Source organism: Ursus americanus, chromosome 30 (genome assembly GCF_024610735.1).
Source record: "Ursus americanus isolate L20-20 chromosome 30, mUrsAme1.1.p, whole genome shotgun sequence".
Taxonomy (NCBI): Eukaryota; Metazoa; Chordata; class Mammalia; order Carnivora; family Ursidae; genus Ursus; species Ursus americanus.
In genome coordinates, this window is record NC_142156.1 from 7620225 (window position 1) to 7635119 (window position 14895).

General features: G+C 48.2%; 1 protein-coding gene across 13 annotated transcripts in view; it reads left to right on the top strand.

The window, feature by feature from the left end:
- GIT2 (GIT ArfGAP 2) overlaps positions 1-6828 on the top strand; it is a 49376-nt gene extending 42548 nt beyond the window's left edge. For 11 of the 13 annotated variants that reach the window (XM_045791451.2, XM_045791454.2, XM_045791456.2 and 8 more), the window contains 2 exons: positions 2717-2780; positions 3527-6828. In XM_045791451.2, the coding sequence (XP_045647407.1) occupies positions 2717-2780; positions 3527-3739 (277 nt within the window). In that variant the 3' untranslated portion in view covers positions 3740-6828. The remainder of the gene's footprint in view (positions 1-2716; positions 2781-3526) is intronic. The other 2 variants (XR_006778449.2, XR_006778448.2) reach the window with 2 other exon arrangements.
- Positions 6829-14895: the final 8067 nt, after the last annotated feature.

The following is a 14895-nucleotide window of genomic DNA, read 5'->3' on the forward strand; positions in this document are numbered from 1 at the left end:
CTGTGAGACAAGGATGCAGAGTTTAATCATTAGTAGTTCACTCTTTCAGTTTAAATCAGAAATGATCTAGAGAATTTATGAATTATTCAATGTTCTACTAAAATCTCTGGTTACTAACAAAACACTTTGATTTATAATTTTGCATTGTACTGATTCAACCTGTGCCTTTTCCTCTTGTTTTCTCCTCTTGTTCATCTGTCGCTTAGGCTCATCCTAAGTAGACCGGCAGCCTACGCAGGCACGTTCAGGCCTCACCCTGGTCCCTTGAGCCAGGCAAGCTGCGCACAGTCCCTGGCCTGCCTCAGCCTGGTCCGTCTCCTGGGCCTCCATCCCCACTCCCTGCCTGTTCTGTCTCTCTCCTACATGCACACATGCACACGCAGCCACACAACTCAGGAGTACTGCATGTTCTAAAACTGCACAAACGCCTTTTTTGAGGCAAGATAACAGCCTGAAGTTGTGAGCATGAACTCCCCCGAGCGAGCAGGAGGATGACTTTCTCATTAATCGGCATTTGCTTTCTTTCGTGGCTCATTGAGGACTTCCTAAAGTATTTTGTACTGAGTGAGTTTTTGGAAGGTGTCCTTAGGATAATTGTCTTCTGTGTAGCAGGGGGAAGGTTGAATTATATTTCTGGGTCAAAAGGAAAACTCTAAGCAAAAATCTCTCAGGTGTGATTCTCTGTTAATGTGTTATTAATGGTCATATTTTTTTTAAAGATTTTATTAATTTATTCGACAGAGATAGAGACAGCCAGCGAGAGAGGGAACACAAGCAGGGGGAGTGGGAGAGGAAGAAGCAGGCTCATAGTGGAGGAGCCTGATGTGGGGCTCGATCCCATAACGCCGGGATCACGCCCTGAGCCGAAGGCAGACGCCTAACCGCTGTGCCACCCAGGCGCCCCTGTTAATGGTCATATTGATTCAAGGAAGATTTATACCTGAGACCGTGGTTGCCATAGACACAGCCTTTTTCCCTGAGTGTTTGTGTGACCAGATGGGTTGTTGCCCCTTCATATACAAGTGAAGTGACTCCCTCCGTCTTGGCTTTTTTGTTACTATGTGGAGTATGGTTCTAATTGTTCACAAAGGTAAAAGTCAGGATTGCCCGTTTGAAAGTATCTGGGGATAATATAAGCCACTTTCTTGAAATGTAATGATTTAATTAAAATGTGGCAAGTCTTAAAATAGTTTTGAGGCTAGATTTCTTACAAAGACGAAATACAGAGATTGCTGCTTATGACAGTGTTGAAGCAGAAGCCAACTTCGTGACTTAAAAAATGGGGAAAAAATTTTACTTGAGGGCTTTAAGTGCTAAGTTGGATGCTGAACGAGATTTCATTCTCTGTTTTGGAAGTGAAGTTTTTAAAACATAAGCACATGGGTGCTTGTGGAAGGCCACACCTGTGTATTCACACCGTATTTCCTAACACGCCACAAACAGGCTGCTAGCAAGCTTTTCTCATATCCCATTTCCCCCCTGGGTTCTGTGGGCCATTTGTCCTAAAACCAGAACCCAGGCCAGTGGTAGCATGCTAGCTAAGAACTGTTGCTCAGTCCCACCTTCAGTGTGTCCTTGTCTCTTGACCTTGTAACATACTACTCAGGGCAGAAGCCTAGTAGTTTGAATGTGCAGGACACCAGCCCCATATGCTGCACGTCACAGTGCAAGAATAAGAAGCCTGAGTGAAGCCCAAGTCTCCGTTCCTGCAGTTCTCCTCACCTAAGAAGTCAGAATCGCCAGTCACAAATGGAAAGAGGCCTGCTCTAAAGAAAGGCCTGAATCTGTTGTGTCTCTGATAGCAGGAGAGGCCTGTGGTGTGGCGATGAGGGGCCCAGGCTCGGGTGCTGGACAGTCGGGTTGGTGCTTGGCTCTCTCTCACCAGCTGTGGGACCTTGGACACATTCTCTGCTTCTCTGGGCCTCAGTTTCCTCTTTTGAGAAATGGGAAGAGAGCTGGCACTCCATCAGTGCTCCTGAAGCCTGAAGGGGGCCCTTAGGATGCCAGGTGGCCTGCAGGAAAGAATGAGGACAGGCAGAGTCTGTGCACTTTGTCTTCTTACAGCTTGTCAAGTGCGCAGAGAAAGGGCTGGCTGTGCTCCTAGCCTTTCGTTACAAGCAAAGTCATGGCAGCTTCATGAGAAAGTGGGTGAGGGATCAAGTACAAGAGCGGACCTCAGTGTTTTTTCTTGACCCAAAGTGAAGCGTTTGGTCCCCAGCAGATGAGATGCATTTGCAGAGAAGACATTGAGAGGTGTCGTTGGTTTTAACCCGCACGTGTGCGTTGAGGTGTAAACTCCAGTTCTGATTTTACGGACTTTTTCTCAGTCCTTTGTTTTTAAGTTCTGAGGCCTCTGTGTGGAAATCCTTGTTTCTCTCTCAAGAAATGAGAAAGATGCAGCACACAAGAACCACATGACCCCCTGGAAGAGGTGTGACTGCCGTCATGGACTGGCTGGCTGCCTGTGGCTTCCCCTGGCTAGTCCTGTGTGTTGCCTGCGTTCCATACCTGGAGACTGTAGCGGATTGAATGAACTTTCGGGAAAGGATGGGAACCCTGCTCCTGCTGGCGTGGCATCCGCAGTGGGCTGGCGGCGGCCTCAGCCCCTTCCCTGGGGGAATATAAATGGAGTGCATTCTGGCCCCTGAGTACTCTCCATTTCTGCAGTGCTTTGTACTTTTTCTGTCTTTGAATAACCTCTTCAATATTCTTACAGCTATATCCCCTGCTCAGAGAGGATACACGTAGCTGTTACTGAAATGGCAGCATTATTCCCCAAAGTAAGTCACTTCCTACTTACTTGGTTCAGATCCTTTTAAATGAACTGAAAGAATTTTTTTCAGGACCCTTGATATTATATTAACCTTTTTTTAGCACAAATTTTAAATATGCAAACAGTCATAGAGGACATGGAAATCATTTTGTCCTACATGAGTATCGGTGGGTGTTTCTTTTGTTTTTTAAAGGTTTCTTTCTTTGAGAGAGGGTGAGTGCACACAGGCATGTGCACATGTGTGGGGGAGGAGGGGCAGAGGGAGAGAACCTCAAGCAGACTCCCCACTGAGCAAGGATCAGGGGCTCGATCCCAGGACCCATCAGATCACAACCTGAGCTGAAACCAAAAGTCAGATGCTTAACCAACTGAGCCACCTGGGCACCCGTATGAATATTGGTTTTTAATAAGCCAAGAATGTGTGAGCCCAGTGCTAAAAGGCAAAGCATTAATAGATTAAAATTGTATCTGGCATATTTCACCCAAGTGGGTTACTGTTTTTTTAAAAACCACCTCAGAATGGGATGTCCTGCTAAAATGACACTGCGTACACTTTGACCTTTGAGTCCGAGCACTTGGGCGTCTCATACACTGTGGGCTGCACAGCTTGCCGTGTCGTGAACACCCCCACTGAGAAAGGGCATGATGAAACTGCTATGCACCGTGGAACAGCTTGAGCTGTCCTCAGAAGAACACTTGTCCTTGCCCTTGGGTGTCCACTGTGAAGCTCATGCAGACTGTTCTTCCGTTTAGAAACCCAAGTCTGACACGGTGAGGACTTCCCTGCGCTTGCTGACGTCCAGTGCCTACCGACTCCAGTCAGAGTGCAAGAAGACCCTCCCCGGGGACCCCGGCCCGCCCACGGACATCCAGCTGGTCACACAGCAGGTCATCCAGTGCGCGTATGACATCGCCAAGGCCGCCAAGCAGCTGGTCACCATCACCACCAAAGAGAACAACAACTGAACAGCTCAGTGTCGGCCCTTGCATTTTCCAGGCTTTTTAAAGTCCACTTTCAAATTGAGACGTGGAATTTCTGCCAGTTTTTACAGAAACAAACATTTAATGAAAGTTTAAAACTTTTTTTAAAAAACTCAGTATTATTTTTGCATGTTTTCTAACAAATTTTCAACTATTAATTTAACCCACTTGCCTTATTTTGTGCCTGTTTGCCAGTTTCCTCTCGAATGTTCTGTTGTGCTGTCAGTGACTGTTGTTGAGTCGATGGTCCTAGTCATCCAAACGCAGAGTTTCATTGTTTCAAGTTTGTTAGAACTTTTCCATCCCTTTGAAACGGCCTGTTTAGGGTTAAAATTATAAATGAGATTTTTAGTGAAACATTTTCTGGAGAGAGTTGGGTAAAAAAAAAAAAAAAAAATCCACCTCATCTGTTCTCTAGCAAACATTGTGCAATAAGCGAATTTTCCAGCCCTAGTGCAAGAATCTCTAAGTTTGGGGTGTCCGCAAACATGGATGTAGAGAAAGGACTTTGCCCCTCTCTAAAGGTAGTGTAACAGTCTCTCTTGGAAGGAAACAATGAACTGCTCCGTGCTTTTAACTGTTTTCTCTTGTTAGATGTTCTTTTATTTGATGTTTCTGTCTGGATCCTCTGTCTCTTTTACCATCATCCTGAGGTCTCCGTGGTGCCAGATAAGCGCTCATTCCCCACGTCACGTGTCATTTGGCCCTGTCCAGGTAGGAGCGTGACCCCGTTACCACGTGCGGCTCGGTGCTCCGCCTTCCCGCGGGAAACCAGATGTGTCATTCCAAACGTGCAGCAAAGAGGAGCCACATCCCACAAGCCATAACTAATTCTGTGCCACCCCATTCAGATATCACTGCCATAAACCGTGGGAAGAGAAATCATCTACTCCCTGACACGGTAATGTATCTCTCTCCCAGAACTCGGTTACTCTGACCACTTAGCGCTTCCTCACACGGCCTGTTTGGCACAGCTCATCACCTGTAAGGACTTCTTACAAGGTAAGATTTATACAGTCATCTGAGTGTGTTTCTCCTCCATTACCTCTCTGGTCCTTAAAAATCAGACCTCATCTTTCACGAATTCCTCAAAGAGTGCTCTAGCTGACTGCCAGCTATCCCGAAGCTACAAAAGTACAGGTTTAAGTTCTGGAACATACTGACATTGGTTTTTAAACTACTAAAAAGACCTTTCTTGCCCTGAACGCTAAAGCATATCCCTGTCCCTGCTCCTTGCAGCAGTTTTGTGGACCGGAGGGGCCAGGCAGCACTGACGGAGATGAACGAAGTGGGCCAGGTACAGAGCAGGGGCGGAGGACCACGGGGGAGCAGTGGCATACCCAGGAGGGACAGCAGCTCCCCAGCTCCACCCAGACTGCCTTGTGGAAAAGTGGACCCGGGGTTGGCAGAGCTTTGATTTTTTTAAGAGACACCAGAAATAACAGATATTTTTTGTGCCATTTCTCTGTTTATAAATGTTGGCGATGAAACATTGTCACAGCACACGTGTAGGTGAGCTGCGGCCTCTAGGCAGCCAGCTCACAGCCTCTGCCCATGGGTCCTGTCACCTGCAGCGGGGAGGCCACACCTGCTTTACTTCTGAGCCTTACCTGTTCCCTGGCCACCCGTACCCTGTGTCAGGTTGCTGTTAGTCCTCATCTTACCCATATGTTCTGTCCCATCATGCTCATTCATATATGTGAAGAAGTCAAAGTAATCACAGTTGCCTAAATATGTGCTAAATAAGCCTGTATTTTCACAGAACTGTTTGACTTACAAACATCTTTATAGCTTGACCGGATGCTGTTGTGAAGGAAGCACCTCGATGGTGTTTGGTTTACTAAGTCCTGGTGTGTGGATGCTTTTGCCGGATTTTGCTACACTGAGTGGTGCGGGGAAAGGGTCCACATTTCCAAAAGACTCATCCACTTGTCTGCACAATCCTAAGTGCCATGTTCCTGTTGGATGCTGAGGGGATGCCTTCTACCTTCTGTTCAGTTCGAGCACCATCTGATAACCTTGTCTGCATGCCGCACGTACTTAGCTGTCCTTCCTCCTCTTTCTTGCAAGCACCTGCCCTCGTGTTGGGCCCGTGCGGGGGCCTCGGGAAAGGCCCAGTGGCCATCCTGAGTGGGTGCCTCCCAGGGAGGACAGGCTTCTAAACGATGAGTCGTCTGCGGGAGGTGCAGTGGCGTCTTCGCTGGAACACTCGAGGACGGGTGACAGAGGACCTTGTCTCTGTGCGCCTAGAAAAAGTCAAGGAGTGTGGGGACCAGAGAGCATTTCCAATTGTTAGACGTTTGCTCTGTGAACCCGCAGTGCCAGCACTCCAGAGAGAAGTTCAGGGTGGAGTGACACCTCCCTCTGCTACCCTGCGCATTCCCTCAGCCTCTTCTGAGACCTGGTCCCGCTGGTAAACCGCACCCTGTCTGGACGGCCGTTCACCACCTTCTGCACATGTGTTCCATAGCCTTGCACTAACGCCCGCGTTCTCTAAAGTCATTTTTCACTCTTAGTTCTCAAATCTCCCCCCTCCCCCCACCCCACAAGCTGATAGGACGGAGGTGCACTTTATGAAACTGGCACTTGCTGAAGGAGACAGCTCCGCCCCGAAGCTCCCTTAGCTGAAGTCCTCCTCTGCCTCGGAACGCAAATAGTTCTTATTTGCCAAAGAACAGGGAATCGGGCCCAAAGATCAAATATGGCATTTCATGCAATTGGAACCACAGACGCACACCTCGGGAGCCGTTACCCCATTCCTCCAGTGACTGAAGCTGCGGAACCAGGAGCGAGACGAGCATGTGTCTGTCCACAGCGGCTGTGAGCTCTCCAATCATAGACTGTTCTTCTCTCCCTGTCCCCGTGAAAGGCACCCTTGTTTTTATGAAAGAAAATGCTGCATAGGAAAAACGAAATGCCTTTCGTTCAACTGTGTTTTATCCATGTCGCTCATTCTGTACTTCCCATGTTTATTGTACATTCTATTCCTGTAATTATTGTACAACCCTGTAAGCGTTGTAAAATCGTTTTGGAATTTGTGCCTGCTAGTTATGCAATAAACAGGCTCTATAGTGTCTTTGTGGTAATTCTGTGTTTCCTGTCAATTAGGTGATGTTTCCAGATTCTCTGTCAAAGGTTCAAGAAAGTTCTTCTCCCTTAAGGTAATCTTGAATGAGACAGTAGCAAATATGTCTCTGCCCTGGCGGCTCTTGTCAGTTTACAGGAATGATGACCTTTTTTCTCCTGCCTATTAGCAGGTAGCTGTCTTAAAAGAAATTACACATCACTCCATTGATCTTATGATCACTCCTAAAGTTTAATTTTTACAAATTGAGCGACAACCAGCCAGGCACAGTGCCCTCACCTCCTCATTACCAGGTGAGGGGGTCATGGGGTTAGTTTGGTCTCTTAAGGCCACCAGTCTTTTAATCTTAGAGCAAGGCCCATCGTGCAGGTTCCCACAGGGACAGAGGGGTATACCTGGGTTCATCAGGGCCACCCTCAGTCTCCAGCAGTTATCCTCTAGGCAGTTGACTTGGGGCTCTTCTCTCAGAAGAAGGAGCAGGGCCTGGCCATCGCGGGTGCCTTCCCAAGCAACAAGGCTGGGGGCAGTGGAGCGTCCTCCCTGTGTGAGCCAGCTTGTGTGAGCCCCAGACACATCAGCTCACACCCAGAGGTTCCTCCTAGGCCAGGGGTTCTCACGGGCGCCAGTGTCACAGCCCTGGGAAGGCTCGCTGGAACACAGCCTCCCGCTCCCACAACAGCCAGGCTCCTGGAGTCCACGGCCCCCACTCTGCTGTGGGCCATTGCACCCCGCCACCATGCACCTCCTGGTCTTCTGCTTTTCAACGTGTTTCTATAATTACAACTATCTTGTATCCACTGTTGACTCTGCTGGGTGCTGTGCTGGGGTCTGTACGGGTATTAACTCCTATAATCTTCACTGTGTCCCTGGGCAGCAGGCGCTGCTCCACGGCGGGGATGAGGAAGTTTACTCTGTGAGCGGCTAGGCTGAAGAGGGGCGTTTGAGTTATCAGTAGTCCAGTGTATCTTCCTCTTAATCGGCCCAGTTGGGTTTTCCTGCTGGCAGTCCAGGACTGCGGAGTTTCGATGTGGCCTCATTGGAGGTGAAACCAGGGGGCGGCCACATTCCCTGAGGGTCTAGATCAAACATCGGGGGGGGGGGGGGAGCTGTGCATGACGTGAGACTGTGGATAAATGGGGCACAGTCAGCTTGTGACCCTTAAGACATGCCCCCCAAGCAGGGCTGTCTCACCCTTGAGCCCCGGGCGCCGGGACCCCTCCAGTGTTTGCCAAATGATTCCTGGAAGGACTGTCCGCTGGCTCCCAAGGACCATGAGCAGCGCTTTCCCACCTGTGGGGCTGTGCAGGGGCAGCCTCACCACAGTGACAGCTTGGCAACCACCCAGGGGGGACCCCGCTGCCCAGCAGGCTGGCGTGCAGGAATGTCCAGGAGCCAGGCCCTGTGACTCACAGACGCCAGGTGGAGGACACTGTGGTCCATGCCTCAGCCAGCCGGCCACCCCAACAAAAGCCAGGGACACATGAGGTGGGATGGACTCCCTCGCTGCTTTACAGGGGCATGGTCAGCTCACCACAGAGCAGGTCCCCAGGGGAGGCGTTGCTGGGGACAACGAGAGGTGCGTGCAAACCTTGCTCCTTCCGGCTGCCTCATCTTCCCTCCGGCCCAGGCTCTTGCCACACAGCTTCCTGACCCTCCCTCCCCAGACCCCAGAGATGGGAACATCTCTGCCCCATTTCCCCCAAATGCAGCTTCTCTCCAAGGACCTGCTGTCCTCCAAAATCCCTCTTCTCACCCCTTCCAGCTCCTCCCCTCTTTTGGGACTCCTCTTTCCCTTCTCTTCCCTCCCAACACCCCCTCCCCCACTCTTATAGCGGGGACCCCTGTGTCCTACCCTCTCCCCGGCCAGCTCTGCACCCATCCCCCTTGGAAGCCCAGCCCCAGCCATGGCCTTTCCCTGGGGCTGAGTCCTGCAAGCCCTATCTGGCCTGGAACACTTTACAGACAGGAAAGATCTGAAGTCTAACTTGGACCCGGACTCCGATCTCGGAGCTGAGGTTGGCCTGAGTCTCCCCTTGCACCACACTTGCTGTCTGCTTCCCTCTTCCAGCCCTCCCCTTCCCAGGCCCTGGCCCTTTCCACACTTCCCCCATGGCACCCCTGCTCTTCCTTTCTGAACGGAGGGGCCGAGCAAATACCAGCACATACTGTGTACAGCCACTGCGCTGGGTACCATTTCATGAAGTGGGAACTAAAACTACCCCCGTTTTGCAGATGAGGACACTGAGGCTCAGACCTCACAGCCCAGTTGGTGGTGGTGCAGGAAGTTAGAGGATGGGGCCTATGCTCTTAATCACAATCACGGGGCTCTGCTGGCGCAGTGGACCATCAAGGAAGGTGGCCGGAGGGACGGGCAGGTGACAGAGCTTCTGAAAGCAGAAGAGGATGAAGGCCAGCCGTGACCTTGGCAGAGGTAAGGTCGGGGGGAGATGTGAAGCAGGATCAGTGGCCCCGCTCTCCTACCATCCCTCCTCCCTGGGAGTGGCGGAGCAGGAAGGCCGATGCTGGTGTCTGTGTGGTCCCCTGCCCGTCTGGGCAGGCTTAGAGGAATGGGGTCTGGGTGGCCGCATGTGTGTTTAGTCTTCCCGCTCCTTAGTGTTGCCACAAATATTTCCAGTCTTTTCGGTCTGTTTCAAATTTAGACTCTTGGTAACTGCTGCTCAAGTAAGACGGATGTGTGAGTGGAAGACGTTGCCCATTTCACCAGTTTCAGTGATTCAGGGACCTCACAGATTCCACATGGTGCGGTGACGCATACCCCGTCAGCCCTTCTAGAAGGAGCAGCCCTGGACCTGCTGCTAGAAGGTAGAGGGCTGCAGGACCCCGCACAGGGTGGAGGGGTGTCCGCTCCTCCCCAGAATAGGGGGAGAGCTCCCCACGGAGGGTGGAAACCGGACTCTGACCTGCTTCTGCCAATTAAAACAAGATGGAACCCAATGACAGAGACAAGGGTGTAGGCAGGTTGTTGCCCAGGGGCAGGGAGGCCCCTTCTTGGCAGGAAAACAGGTTCGTTTGGGCTTTGTGCTTTCTGTATTTACCTTACCACATCCACATGTTTCCATTCTCCACATTTCACAGATGAAGAACTGGGCCCAAAGAGGGGTCACCTGGGCTCTACGCGGTGCAGGTGGAGCGTCAGAAAGAGAACCCGCGCGTCTGGGCCTTGCCCTCCACTCTCCACTCCTACACTTATTTGCCACCGCCTCCTGCGTGAACTCTAAATTCGGAAATATGCCTACTGCATCCATGTAGAAATCCAAAGTGACCACCTGCATGGTCCCAACCCAGGTAAGAAATAGAACACTGCCTTTCCCCCAGGAGTCCCCATGGGTCCCTCCTTCCCCTAGATTTAGTGCTCACTGCTTCCTGGCTTTTGGTTCCATGCCGTGTGTATGCCCAGACCTAAGGAAGAGCTTTGTTTTGTCTGTTTTTGAACATGTAAATGAACCCTACCGATGAATTCTCTTCTTCCCCTCAACATTGTGAGTCAGCTAGGTCAACGTGCATGTCTCTGCTTCGATTTTTTTTTTTTTTAAGATTTTATTTATTTATTTGACAGAGATAGAGACAGCCAGCGAGAGAGGGAACACAAGCAGGGGGAGCGGGAGAGGAAGAAGCAGGCTCCCAGCGGGAGGAGCCTGATGTGGGGCTCGATCCCACAACGCCAGGATCACGCCCTGAGCCGAAGGCAGACGCTCAACCGCTGTGCCACCCAGGCGCCCCCTCTGCTTCGATTTTGTAGCATTCATGCAATGTATACCCACGATTTATTTATCTAGTATTTTATTGATGGACATTTCAGTTATTTTTATTTTATTATTTTTTTAAAAGATTTTATTTATTTGACAGAGAGAGACGGCCAGTGAGAGAGGGAACACAAGCAGGGGGAGTGGGAGAGGAAGAAGCAGGCTCATAGTGGAGGAGCCTGATGTGGGGCTCGATCCCATAACGCCGGGATCACGCCCTGAGCCGAAGGCAGACGCTTATCGACTGTGCCACCCAGGCGCCCCTCAGTTATTTTTAGTTGTTGGCTCTTAAAATACTGCTCTGAAAGGTATGTCTTTTGGCACACGTAGGACTATACTTCTGTCAGGGATACATACAGACCGGGTGTGGCGCCTCCTGGGTCATAGAGAACGTGCATCTCCAAACCTGTAACGCTGCTTTTATTCCTTTTTCCAAAGTCTTGTACCAACAGAATATGAGATTTCCCATTGTTCTGAATCTTCATGAACAGTGGTGTAAAAGCTGTGTTAATTTTGTCAATCCAGGAGCGCCTGGCTGGCTCAGTCGGTAGAGAGTGCGACTCTTGATCTCTGGGTTGTGAGTTCGAGCCCCGCATTGGGTGTAGAGATTACTTAAAAAGAAATCTTTAAAAATTTGTTTGTCATTCCAGTGGGTTTGTGGTAGTATCTCCGTTTCAGTATGCACTCCTCTGATTATAATACGGTTGTGTGCTTTTCCAGGTTTATCAGCCATTTAGATTTCCTCTTTTGTGAAGTGCCTGTTTGAGTGTCTACCCATTTTTCCATTAGGGTCTATCTTTTATTAGTATTATTCTTCATAGTTTAAAAAATGTTTTGAACACTAGTCCTTTGTTGACTGTGATACAAACATCCTTTAACATTCTGTGGCATGTCTTTTCCTCCTTAGGCGTCTTTTGAAATAAGCTTTTATTTTAAGATTTATTTTTAGAGCGTGTGAGTGTGGGAGGAGGGGCAAAGAGGAGGGAGAGGGAGAGGGAAAAAATCCCAAGCAGAATCTGCACTGAGCGCAGAGCCTGACTCGGGGCTTGATCTCACGACCAGGAGATCACACCCTGAGCTGAAACTAAGAGTCAGACGCTCAACCACCTGAGCCACCCAGGCGCCCTATTTGAAATAGGCTTTTTAAACATAGTCACATTTATCAATCTTTTCCTTATGGTTTGTGTTCCTTGTGTCTTAAGAAACCTCCCCTCGGGGCACCTGGGTGGCACAGCGGTTAAGCGTCTGCCTTCGGCTCAGGGCGTGATCCTGGCGTTGTGGGATCGAGCCCCACATCAGGCTCCTCTGCTATGAGCCTGCTTCTTCCTCTCCCACTCCCCCTGCTTGTGTTCCCTCTCTCACTGGCTGTCTCTATCTCTGTTGAATAAATAAATAAAATCTTTAAAAAAAAAAAAAAGAAACCTCCCCTCCACTAGACCATTATGTTTTATTTTGAAATAATCATAGATTCACAAAATAGTTGCAAAAATAGTAGGGGTTCCCTGTGCCCTTTGCTCAGTTTTCCCCAATGAGAACTTCTAACAAACCGTAGTACAATGTCAAGACCAGGACGCTGATGATATTGGCACAATCACAGACCTTGTTCAGATGTCACAACATCACATGTACGTGTGTGTGTGTGTGTGTAGTTCTATGCTGTCGTATCCACATGTCGGTTCCCGTTCCCGTCACCCACAGTGAAGACAGACCTTCCGCATCACACACACGTCTCCCTCATGCTGCCCCTTGAGAGTCACACCCCGTGCCCTGGCGACCATGAAGCTGTTCAGCTCTGCAATTTTGTCCTTTCAAGAATGTTATACAAATGGACTCATACAGCACGTGACCTTTTGACACTACCTTATTTTGTAATACCCATCCAAGTTGTTTAGAGACCAGGGGACTCGATGGGGGCCCCAGAGGCCTTCGTAGGACTGTGCACTCACCAGAAACCTCCCACAGCCATATTTCGGAAAGAAGCCTTAATCTTCCCTGCTGGAGGGTAGGAAGTGTCTCTTTAAGGAACAGAGGCACAGTTGTTTCGTTTTGTCAGGTACTTTTGTGAGTTATCTCTAGAATTTGCCTTTTTTTGTTTTTTAAAAAACATATTTCCTTGTTTCAAAGGTTATGTTCTCTGTGTAAAATATAAAAAAGCACCCAAAATGAAAAATAGTCATTATCCCAACTTTTAGAAATACCAAGAGTGTTTTGCTTCCTTTAAAGGGGAATTATATAAATATTGCTTTTGGACTTTTTTTAATTAAAAAAAAATGTTTAATCTCTAGGCCAACATGGGGTTCGAATTCATGATCCCAAAAATCAAGAGTCACACGCTCTGCTGACTAAGCCAGCCAGACACCCCACTTTTGGACAACTTTTTAATTTAACAGCATGAACAATTCTCGAGAACTTAAAAAAAAATAAAGCATTCCACTTCCTTTTAATGCACTGCATAACATCCCAAATTCAAGCAGCCTCCTAGTGTTGGACATCCAGGTTATCAGTTTCTGCTATTTTAACTAATGCTGTAAGAAACCTCTTTGTCCCAATCCGATTGTTATCTTCTGGGCCAGGAGGCAGCATGGCACATTCACAGAAGGCCCCTGGAAGGCCTTTCCGGGTAGGCCACGAAAGCATTTGAGTCTTGCTCTAAATGCAGAGGGACACTGTTGAAGAAGGCGGGAGATTTTCATTTCAGGTGTGTGTTTGTAAAAGATCTCTGACTATAGGATGGAGAAGAAAGCGAGGTGGATAGGTGACTTCAGACTAAAGTCAGTGGTAGCCATGAAAGATAGGGGCAGAGGGAGCAAAGCAGATGGACTTGGAGGTTGCCGGAGCTCAAAGTAGCAGGACTCAGTGCCCCTAGGCTTATGGCTCCTGCAGCTGGCAGGATGGATGGGGGTGCCATTCACTTATCTGAGAACACTGGAGAAGAGCCAGGTTGTTGCTGTTGTTTTGTTTAATGATAGGAATTTAGTAGGAGAGATCATTTGATAGTCTTGTGCTGAGTTGGAGGTACCTCCAAGGTGCATATCAAAGTGGGGATGCCATAGGGGTGGAGGATATAGGAGTCTGGACTAGAGATTCAGATCCAGGACGTACTGATGTGGAGTTGGTGCTGGAAGCCATAGGCCTGGCTCACATCATGTAGGAAGGGCCTGTGTGGTGAAGAGAAGCCTGGGTCTAAAGGCTGGCACTCCTTGGGTTACAACTGGCAAAGGCCAGAGTGACTCTGCAAAAGTGGCCTGAAGAACCTTATTTGTATTGTCAACCCAGATGGAGCAAAAAATATGTTAACTGTAAGCCTACTGCATAATGTATGTGTTAACTAGAGTAGAATTAGAAAACAGGAAATCAACAGAGAAAAATCAAAACCAAAAGATGGTTCCTTAGAAAGATCAATAAAATCAATAAGGCTCTAGCCAGGCTAAGACAAAAAAGAGAAGATACAAATCACCGATACCAGAAATGAAGAGGGGACATCACTACAGGTCCCATGAACATCAAAATGACAATAAAGGAATACTATGACCAACTCCATGCCCACAAACTGAAAACCTAGAGAAAACGGACCAACTCCATGAAATACAAAACCTGTCAAAGTGTACATAAGAAGAAACAATCTGCACAGGCCTACCTCTACTTATGAAATTCAATCAATAGTTAATAGCCCTCCAAAAATAAAGTACCAGGCTGGCCCAGATAGGATTCACTGGTGAATTCTACCAAACATTTAGGGAAGAACGTATACTAATTCTCCCTAAGTTTTTTCAGAAGAAAAATGCAAAACCCATTCTGTGAGGCCAGCATTACCTTAAAGCCAAACCTAGGCAAAGACATTACCAGAGAAGAAAACTATAGATCATTCTCTCTCATGAACAAAAATGCAAAAATATTCAACAAAATATTAGCAAATTGAACTCAATAGTGTATAAAAAGTATTATATACCACAACCAAGTTGGATTTATCCCAGGTATGCAAGGTTGGTTCAACATTCAAAAATCAATTAATGTAATCCACCACGTCTACAACTAAAAAAGAAAAACCATATCATATCAGTAGATGCAGAAAAAACATGTGAAAAACTCCAATACCCATTCATAATAAAAATGCTTAGCAAACTAGGAAGAAGGGAACTTCTTCAACTTGATAAAAAAAAAAAAATCTACAAAAACCTAGAGCTAATATACCCAATGGTGAGAAACTCAAAGCTTTCCCATTAAGGTCAGGTACAAGGCAAAGATGTCCCCTTTCACCATTCCTTTTCAACACAGAAGTTCTAGCGAATGCA